The sequence below is a fragment of the Thamnophis elegans genome, chromosome 2 (genome assembly GCF_009769535.1).
Source record: "Thamnophis elegans isolate rThaEle1 chromosome 2, rThaEle1.pri, whole genome shotgun sequence".
Classification (NCBI taxonomy): domain Eukaryota; kingdom Metazoa; phylum Chordata; class Lepidosauria; order Squamata; family Colubridae; genus Thamnophis; species Thamnophis elegans.
The window spans coordinates 166,142,558-166,153,100 of record NC_045542.1 but is presented as its reverse complement, the minus strand read 5'-3'; the positions used below and the strand labels follow the sequence as shown (position 1 = coordinate 166,153,100).

Genomic DNA, 10,543 nt, shown 5'->3' with positions numbered 1-10,543 from the left:
ACAGATGGTCATTTGCATTCTTTTAGTGGGTCGTTAAAGTCACCTGGAGGTTTATCTTCTTTCGAGCCAGGTTTCTCCTAATCTGTACTTGTAGCTTTGATTTTTTTTCTGCCTAAGTATTTCTTTAGAACTGTGCACTGGCTTGCTAACCCTTTGAGCAGCGCAGAAGCTAAAGAGGCTGCAACAAAGTCTTACAATGACCGAGATTCAGATGTGACGCTGGTCAGTGAGTGGAGTGCCCTTCTCGTGGGAAGGGAAGCAAAAAATTGCATCCTGGGGATGGTAAAGCCACATGCAAAGTCTTATGAGGGGAAAAGGGGAGAGAGAGTGATTCAGACCCCATGTTCCCCTGCTGCCCCTTTTCATGCACAGTCCAGGCAGGGGACTGTGAAGAGAAGCATCAAAGTTCAGGATTCCCAGAAAGGAGGAAGGGATATTTGGGAGACTCCCCTCTTCTGCTCAAAATGTATCACTGGATTAAGCCTCCCTTTCAGAAGGAAAATGAGAATGTTAAGATATTTAATTTAATAGCTGGAAGAATAAAGTGGATAATAGGCCAGAATGCACTGTGGTAGTTGGTTGGAGAGTTCAGGCTCCTACATTATAATTGGTTGTTGGGTGTCAAGGGGGAGTTTCCCTTTTTTCCGCCTTTTTCTTCTGCATGCTCCATATGCCTCTTCTGTGATTTACCTCACGATTTACTTCATGATGTAGTGATATGTCTAACTATCTTAGTTACTGTAAATATAGAGGTTGAATATATGCATTTATATCAAACTACAAGTTCGTGTCAGTGACTCTGACTTCATTTGGGACAATTTCCTGACAGAAAACATTTATTAATTTTAAAATCCGTTTTAGGAAAGAAAGAAAAAAAAAACCACTGTTTTAGTGGCTTCCTTAAAGATATAAACACCAAGTGAGAAATGAATATTTCCTTATGATAATCTTACACAGTAAAAAAAAGTTTCGCTATCTCATTTTGAGTGGCATTGACCTACAGGTTAAAAAACAATAACTGCAAACAATAGCAATAGCAGTAGACTTATATACCGCTTCATAGGCCTTTCAGGCCTCTCTAAGCGGTTTACAGAGAGTCAGCATATTGCCCCCAACAATCTGGGTCCTCATTTTACCCACCTCGGAAGGATGGAAGGCTGAGTCAACCCTGAGCCGGTGAGATTTGAACCGCTGACCTGCTGATCTAGCAGTAACAAGCAGAAATAAATCATTATGACATCAGGGAAATGTAGTTTTGGAACAGGATTAGGAGATCTAAGTTGCTACAAATCTGGACAACTACTAAAAATTTAAATCATTCAGAAAGATGTTGAGTCAAGCAGAACAAAGTCTCGGGAACAGAAGATACCGAAAATTGCTTTTATTCATTGCCCTCTTGCATGCAATTCTATGTGACTTATGTTATACAGGTAGTCCTCGATGTACGACCACAATTGAGCCCAAAATTTCTGTTGCTAAATGAAATGGTTACAGTATTGAGCTTTGCCCCATTTTACAACCTTTCTTGCCACAGTTTTTAAGTCAGTAACACGGTTGTTAAGTGAATCTGGCTCCCCCATTCACTTTGTTTGCTGGAAGGTCACAAAAGGGGATCACATGATCCTGGGATACTGCAACCGTCATAAATATGAACCAATTGCCAAGCGCCTGAATTTTGGTCACATGACCACGCGAATAGCAATGGGCATAAGTGTGAAAAACAAGTCATTTTTTTAGGCCATCATAACTTTGAACGGGCACTAAATGAATGGTTGTAAATTGAGAACAGAGCAAAAAACAGCCATTCAAACAATCTACAGGAAGTCCTTGACTTACAACCATTTGATTACTGACCATTCAAAGTTAGAATGGCACTGAAAAATGTGACTTAGGACCATCTTTCACAGTTATGACCTTTGCAGCATGACCCATAGTCATGTGATCAAAATTCAGCTGCTTGGCAACTGGTTCACACTTATGACCGTTGCTGTATCCCAAGGAAATATGATCCCCTTTTGCGACCTTCTGACTAAAAAGTCAATGGGGAACACAGATTCACGTAACAACTGGGTTACTAACTTATCAAATGCAATGATTCATTTCACAGCGGTAACAAGAAAGGAGGTAAAACAGAGCGAAACTCACTTAACAAATATCTCACTTAACAACCAAAATCTTTGGCTCGAATGTGGTCATAAGTTGAGGAATACCTGTAGTATTAATATAACTTCTGGGGCTCTCTTTATTACATTTCCTACAGAACAAAAGGACCGAGGCTTATTTGACTTGGGAGGGGGACAAGTTTGTTTGCTCAGTTTTGGGGGAGTTAGGGAGGGGGAGTCTGCAGGAGAGACCAATCTTGGAATATCTGCAAAGGGATAAGGAACCCTTGAGGAACTGGGAAGGACTCTGACTGTCCTCTTTGGGGATAAAGATCCTGACCCAAGTGGGGGACTCCCCTTTGGCCAAGTTGCAACAGAGTGCAGCAGAAGGAGGAGTAACAGACCAACTTTGAGGTTTTCCTTGTAGGAGACAGCAAAGGGAAAGTTCCCTCCTCTCCAAAAAGAACCATGATGCAGACTCACCAGCTACTTCACAGAGAAAAGAGCACTGGAGATCCACAATGTTCCTTCAAAGTCTTGGGATCTCCGGGGCAGCCCCGAGAGAAGTGGGAAGCAAAGGACGCTGCTGGGAAAGGAGTTGAGAGCCAGGAGGAGTTCACCCAGAAGATCCTGGAAGAAGGAACCCTCCCTTGGAAGATCCAGCACCAGAAGTTCAGGGGGTTCTTCTACCAGGAGATCCAAGGACCCCGAGAACTTTGCGGCTGTCTCCACCACCTTTGCCTTGAGTGGCTGCAACTGGAAAGAAACACAAAGACTCAGATGCTGGATTTGGTGGTCCTCGAGCATTTCCTGGCTGTCCTTCCCCTGGAGATGGCAAATTGGGTGAGAGAATGTGGAGTAGAGACCAGTTCCCATGCTGTGGCCTTGGCAGAAGGCTTCCTCCTGAGCTAGGCAGAGGACCAAATGCATCAGGTGAGAAAAACATTATTACCTCCCTAACCAGTTTTGCTCAATATCCTGTAGGAACTTAGCACCCACCCCTCTCCTAGAAGAATAAAATATCCTGGAAAGTATTAAAAAGGCAGAATATTATATTTCCCTGGATGAGAAATAGAGAAACATGTTTTTAGGCAGGAAACAGACTCACTCTTAATAGCCCCCCTCCACCTTTGTCAATGGGCCATTAAGGCCTGAGCCAGTCTATTCTACATAACGAAGATCTTCCCCCTTTAGGCAGAGCCATTTCATTGCACCACCCAGCAGGTTTCAATCAAACTTAGCACATAGACAACCTATCAAGCTAGCTATGACCTCTGACAGCAACCAATCAGGATACTCTTCCAGTGCCCCAGGAAGTTCGAAGCTCAGAGAGGGCATAAAACCCAGGGGATTTCAGCATCTCTGCCCTTTTTTCTTCAAGAAATTTCTTGAAATTTCTTCTTTTCCTGGTGAAAAAGAAACAGCAATTCTGCTTGCAGTTCAGGTAGGAGAAGGCTTAGCAAATAATACATGCCGTCAACCTTTGGGGACCTCTAGCTCAGTGAAGAACGCAAGAAATAATCCCATTGAAGCAACTGAAATAGGAAGCAGTGGTGGGATTCAGCTGGTTTGCACCAGTTTGGGCAAACCAGTTGTTAAATTACCGTATTTTTCAGAATAGAAGATGCACCAAGGTTTTGAAGAGGCAAATTAAAAAAAAAAGGTTTTTGCACTCTGCAAACCTCCTAAAAATAACCTGTTTTTCGCGAAAAAGGCCCCATTTTTTTTTTCAAAAAAAAGGGTATGAATAGTCCTTAGGAGGCTTGTAGGGTGTTCCTGAGACGGGGGAAATGAGCAAAAAACCGGCCTGTTTTTTTGCAAAAACAGGCCCGTTGTTTGTCAAAAAAAAAAGACATTAGGAAGCTTATAGAGTGCTCCTTGAGGCGGGGGGGTGGGGCAAAATTGAACAAAAAACAGCCTGTTTTTTGCTCATTTCCGCTCTCCCCAGCCCCCAGCAGCTCTCTGAAAGCTTCCTACAAGCTATGCATGGCCATTTTGGTGAAGGTGGCTGGGTTTCAGGAGACAAAAAATGCTGTATTCAGTGTATAAGACATACCCACATTTTCAGCCTCTTTTTTTGAGGGGAAAAGGTGCACTTTATACTCTGAAAAATACGGTACCACCAGCAGCAGCAGCTATCAAAGTGGATTCTGGGCGCTGGACTGCAATGGAGAAATGGGCAATGGAGCAGCCAGCGCAAGGGAAAGGGAAAGAGAAAGGCTCAAGAGAAAGAGAAGGCCGCTTTCTCTTTTTCTTCTTCCTGCTTCTCCTCCTGCCCTTGTGCTGATCGCTCCATTGCCCATTTCTCCATTGCAGCACAGCGCTCAGGATCCACTTTGATAGTGGGGGTGGGGGGAGAATTTAACAACTGATTTGCTCAAGGTCGGGTTGGCTGTTGCGGGAGGCTCGTCCCGCATGTGCGGCAGAGCTGGAGGACAGGGATGGGCAATGCCTCTCACGCCAGCCAACCTGACCCTGGGTGAATCAGTTGTTAAATTATTTGAATCCCACCACTGGACACATGTTCTTCTAGGTGTGGCCTGCTTTCCGGGTCCACTGGTGGAACCTCTTCTAACCAGTTCGGTAGATTTGACGAACCAGTTCTACCGAATAGCTGTGAACTGATAGGAACCCACCTCTGGTGTGATTGCATTTGGAGCTATTACCAGTTAAGGGGCAGGAGGATTATGAGTATAAATGAAGCAAAGATAACTGTGATTTAGGTTGCTGGGCATCCTAAAAAACCAACTGAATCCATAATGCTACAAAAGTAGCAGAGGTGGATTGCAAATCCCGGGGCTACCGGTTTGCTTGTGCTAACAGGCATGCAAGCATGCACAATGCTTCTGTGTTTGTGCAGAAGTGTCTGGGTGGGTGGGCAGAGCCTCCCATCACCACCACTACTGGTTCGCCCGTTCTGGGCCGAACTGAGGGCAATCCACCTCTGAAAGGTAGATTTTAAACAGGCCCATGGTTAGAATGCAGCACTGCAGATTAATTCTGCCAACTGCCAACAATTTAATTCTCACAGCTCAAGGTTGACTCAGTTTTCCATTCTTCCTTGGTTGGTAAAATAAGGACCAAGATTGTTGGGGGCAATATGCTGACTCTAAACCTCTTAGAGAGGCCTGTAAAGCAATATATAAGTCTAAGCACTCTTGCTATTGCTATTAACAGAAGAACAAAACTGGATGGGACCTTGGAGGTCTTCTAGTCCAACCCCTGCTCAAGCAGGAAACCCTATACCATTTCAGACAAGTGGTTGTCCAAGCTCCAGTCTTTTAAGAAAAGCCTCCCATGTGGAGCACCACAACTTCAGGAAGCAAGCCATTCCGCTGATTAATTGTTCTAACTGTCAGGAAATTTTGACCATGGGAATGCTGCAATGGTAAGTGTGAAAAACGGTTCTAAGTCCCTTTTTTTCACTGTGGTCATAACTTCAAAGAATTACTGAATGAATGGTTGTGAGTTGAGGACTACTTGTGTAAGTCAAGGAAAAGATCCTTCAAAACTTTCTAGAGTTTCCCAGTTAATCAACAATGTTGTCCGTCTTTCAGATGCCGGTGTCCTTCAAGGAGGTGGCCGTGTATTTTTCTGAGGAGGAATGGGCTCTGCTGGATTCCAAGCAAAAAAACCTTCATGGAGAAGTCATGCTGGAGAATCCTAAGAACATGGCTTCTCTCAGTAAGAGTTTGTCTTCACTTCTGAATTCTGTCAAAGGCCTTTTGTACTGTGAAGTAATCAACCTATTTCTTTCTTCCAAGAATTAGCCAAAGCATAGCCTGACTCCTGGTGGGAATAAGGTGGAGATCTGCCCTTCTGCAGATCCAGGAAAGGTGAGAGAACACTTACGGTAATTCCCTATTGAGATCTAAGGTGAGATCATTCCTTGAGAGTCTCCTTGATCAATTTTTCAGGCTGTGCTACTTTAAAAGATAAGTTTTAATAGATTAACAGAGTTGGAAGGGACCTTGTAGGTTAGGGGTGTCAAACTCAAGGCCTGTGGGCCGCATCCGCTTACATCTGGCCCATGGGGCCACACTGGAAACAGCAAAGGATGGGCCCGCAGTGCCTTGGCCCAGCCCACGCTGATTGAGCACTGATCTACAACCTAGTGGCATGCTGTAGGAGGCCATGGCAGCCAAGAACAGAGCTCAGAAGGGGCACATGGACACCTCCTAAGCTCCCATTTTCGCCGGCAGAGTACTGGAGGAGGCGGTGGCAGCCGAAAATGGATCCCTTCAGAACAGACCACCACAGGCACCCCCAACAGGAGTGACATCAAGCTGTCCATGACCACCCTGGCCACACCTACCCTAAAAGAGAATAACAGAGTTGGAAGGGACCTTGGAGGTCTTCTAGTCCAACCCCCTGCTTAGGCAGGAAACGCTACACTACTTCAGACAAATGGTTATCCAATCTCTTCTTAAAAACTTCCAGTGTTGGAGCATTCTCAACTTCTGGAGGCAAGCTGTTCCACTGATTAATTGTTCTAACTGTCAGGAAATTTCTCCTTAATTCTGGGTTGCTTCTCTCCTTGATTAGTTTCCACCTTGCTTCCTCTCCTGCCCTCAGGTGCTTTGGAGAATAGCTTGACTCCCTCTTCTTTGTGGCAGATCCTCAAATATTGGAACACCGTCTATCATGTCATCCCTTCTTTTCATCAGACTAGACATACTCAGTTCCTGCAACCGTTCATATGTTTTAGCCCCCAGTCCCTTAATCATCTTTGTTGCTCTTCTCTGCATTCTTTCTAGAGTCTCCACATCTTTTTTACATTGTGGCAACCAAAACTAGATGCAGTATTCCAAGTGTGGCCTTACCAAAGCATTATAAAGTGGTATCAACACTTCACGTGATCTTGATTCTATCCCTCTGTTTATGCAGCCTAGAACTGTGTTGGCTTTTTTGGCAGCTGTTGCATAGTGTCATGCTGGCTCATATTTAAATGGCTGTCCACTAGGACTCCAAGATCCCTTTCACAGTTACTACTGTTGAGCAAGGTACCACCTATTGTGTACCTGTGCATTTCGTTTTTCTTGCCTAAATGTAGAACCTTACTTTTTTCACCATTGAATTTCATTTTGTTAGATAGTGTCCAATGTTCAAGTCTGTCAAGATCCTTCTGTATCTTAAGCCTATCTTCTGGAGTGTTGGCTATATAATTAAAAAAGGAAAAGATTCCCTCCCCCCAAGTGTCTCAGATCACTTTGCCCAACTGGATAAATGGCAGGTTCCTCAGGCACTCCCCTCCTTTCTTGCTCAGCACTTGCTGAGATGACCTTGGCTCTCCCAGCCTCTGCCTGTGTTATGTCTAGCATCTGGTAGAATAGCATTCCTCTATCCTCCCCCTGTCTGTGGGGCAACTCAGAAACCAAAACAAAAATTCCTCAGCTAGAGTCGTTTTGAAAGTTGACATTTATCTCTGACTTTTGTTAGAATTGTTTTCTTGTTCTTCTCAGTTCATTATTTTGCCTTTGCCTTCGTAAGGGGAAAAAAAACCCGTGAATCTCTGCTTCATAAAATCAGCATGAAAGGACCAAGCAAAGAAATCACTTGTGAGATTTAACCCTTAACTCCAGATGTACTATTTCGGCTATGCTATTACAGACCTGAGGTCATAATGACCTCAGTGGCAAAAAAGACATTCAGTGTTTTCATGGTTGGATGTAAACATTGCCGTATAGAGCAGTAAACTAAAAAATATCAAATCCACATCGTGCAGGTCACTTTTTGTTTCTTCATCCTTGAACTTCAATCTTTCTTCTCTAATTTTTACATTGGTCCACTGAATGATGGCACTAATAATTTCTTTAGAAAATAATAATTTCCAAATTTCTAGGGGAGTAGGTGAATTACTAAGATTTTTAGCTGCTGGCCATAGTCCAGGTAATTGCACAACAATATTGTGACCAGCGGTTCTGGATCTATTGTTTCCAAAAGGTGCAGAAGACCATTTGAATTTGTTCTTGCCGTATAAATTATTGCACAACGTAGGTTGTACCTGGACATCAATTTCATTGGGAGCTTCACCATTGCTGATGTAAGAAAGGGGGGGGGGGGTCCTCACTGTCCATTACAAAATTTTCATCACAATCTGATTCCACTTCACTCAGATCACTCTCTGCTTCTCCATACTATTTTAGAACAGTTTATTCGAAGTTTGGATCACCAAATCGCACGCTTTTTGATGGAAAACCTGGCCCCGACATTATAAAAAGAAATATGTTAGCAAATATCTGCGGTCAAAATGCCCGAAACTCAAATTCAAATACTGCTACAGATAACACCAAATAACTGACGCAATAACATACACTCTTACCGGTGGAAAGAGAAATGGACCATTTAGAAATGGTCCATTTCTAAAAGTAGGGGTGTTCCGAACAGTTTGGAAAACATTTTGCAGTTAGTATGACCACAGGTCTGTGGTTATGGGTTAAGCATAACCAATGTAATGTTGTTATGTATGACAAAGCGTGTAGAGAAAAAGCAGAACAGAATTGACAATCAATTGATAGGAATTGATCCTTGTTGCTTTCCTCGGGTTCTAAATTAAAAAAAGTTTTCTACTTTCTTTTCTTTTTTTTTCTGTAGAGGCATTTAAGCAGGAAAATGAGAATGACCAGGAACCTGGAATCATCTCAGACAATCCAACATGAAGTGGAAAAAGAGACAAGCGAAAATCAGAAATCAAACAGCAAATCAGAAGCATTGGAAGAAAACCACTCTGCAGATCTGGAGAAGAAATTGTCCACTTCTTGGTGTGCTGAAATCCACGAGTTCCTCACCCGAGAGGATCACTTGGAAAAGAAAATAGGAAATTGCCTTCCAGAGGTGACAACACTGACAGATAAGCCAGAATTGTGTAAACAGTATGGACCTGATGCAGGAAACGATCAGCACAGATGGAGAAAGCATGAAATGGCAAACTTTTTCTCTTCCTTTACACCAGCAAATCCACACAGTGGAAAAACCTTACAAGTGCATGCAGTGTGGGTATTTCAGCAATCATAGTAACCAAAGATCCCATAAAAAGATTCATTCAGGGGAAAAGCCCTATAAATGTGGAAAGAGTTTTAATCGGAGCAGTAACTTGACTTCTGTGGCAAGAGCTTCAGTGACAGCAGTTCCCTGATTTCCCACAAAAGGCTGCACATGGGGGAGAAACCTTATAAATGCCTGGAGTGTAGAAAGAGCTTCAGGTTGAGCAGCCAACTTACTTCACATAAAAGGAGCCACACTGGGGAGAAACCGTATAAATGTATGGACTGTGGAAAGACCTTAAGGTGGAGCAGTAAACTTACTTTGCATAAAAGGATCCATGTGGGGTGGGGAATCGTATACATGTATGGAGTGTGGAAAGACCTTCAGCCAGAATTGTCACCTTACTTCCCACAAAAGGCTCCACAAGGGAGAGAAACCATATGCTTATATGGACTGGGGAAAGAGCTTCAGCAAGAGCAGTTCTCTTACTTTACATAAAAGGGTCCACACAGGGGCGAAACCATATTCTTGTGTGGAGTGCGGAAAGAGCTTCAAACAAAGCAGCAAACTTTCATCTCATAAGAGGATCCACACCAGGGAGAAACCATACAAATGTGCAGAGTGCGGAAAGACCTTCAGATTGGGCAGCCAGCTGACATCTCATAAAAGGATCCACACAGGAGAGAATCCGTACTCATGCGCAGAGTGTGGGAAGAGCTTTAGTCGGAGTAGTAACCTGACTTCTCATAAAAGACTTCACATGGGCGAGAAACCCTGTATCTGTCTGATGTTTGGGAAGAGTTTCAGGTTGAGGAGTTTCCTGGCTTCCCACAAAAAGATCCATCTGGGGGAGAAAGCTTACAAATACACAGAGTGTGGAAAGGGCTTTGGTCAGAGTTTTGACTTGGCTTCTCATAAAAGACTCTCCAAGAGTGCAAATCTTATTCTACCCGAAGAATTTGTGTAAAAAATTAACAACTCAACCCAAAAAACAGACAACAGAAAAAGAAATCATGCCAACGCAGAGAATGTTGGAAGAGCTTCAGTCAGAAAATGTCCTTTATTCTTCATAAAAGAAGGGACGATGTGGAGAAAAATAAATGCATGTAGTAAGGAATGAACTTTGGTGTTTGCAGTTCCTTGACTTTCCATAAAAGGATCCACGGACTGAGAATGCATATAAATTTATGGTGTGTGGAAGGAGTTTCAAATGTAGCAGTCAGCTTCTCATAAAATGAGCATCAGCAATGCTTATAATCCCCCCTAACTGGTTTACCACTGGTTTGCTGAGAGGGTGTTTTGCGCACCTGAGCATTGCTGCACATGCGCAGTTGACTGAAAACTTCTGTGCATGCACAGAAACATGCCAGCAACGGCAGAAGAGACCGGGGAATGGGTTCAGGGGTGTGGCAGGCCTGGGTTGCTGCCGGTTTCAGCGACCCAGGCAGCCATACCAC

The 10,543-nt window shown here is 43.5% G+C and overlaps 1 protein-coding gene across 1 annotated transcript; it reads left to right on the top strand.

The window, feature by feature from the left end:
• Positions 1–9,257: 9,257 nt before the first annotated feature.
• On the top strand, positions 9,258–10,053 carry LOC116502540 (zinc finger protein 626-like). Its single transcript, XM_032208420.1, has 2 exons — positions 9,258–9,425; positions 9,514–10,053. Exons 1-2 carry the CDS (start codon positions 9,258–9,260, stop codon positions 10,051–10,053), a joined length of 708 nt encoding a protein of 235 aa, XP_032064311.1.
• Positions 10,054–10,543: the final 490 nt, after the last annotated feature.

Excerpts from the sequence above, each read along its gene's own strand:
- LOC116502540 (XM_032208420.1), top strand. The coding sequence starts at position 9,258 with ATGGGGGAGAAACCTTATAAATGCCTGGAGTGTAGAAAGAGCTTCAGG. Across the intron at positions 9,426-9,513 it reads CTTTGCATAAAAGGATCCAT|GGAGAGAAACCATATGCTTA; the intron begins GTGGGGTGGGGA and ends AGGCTCCACAAG.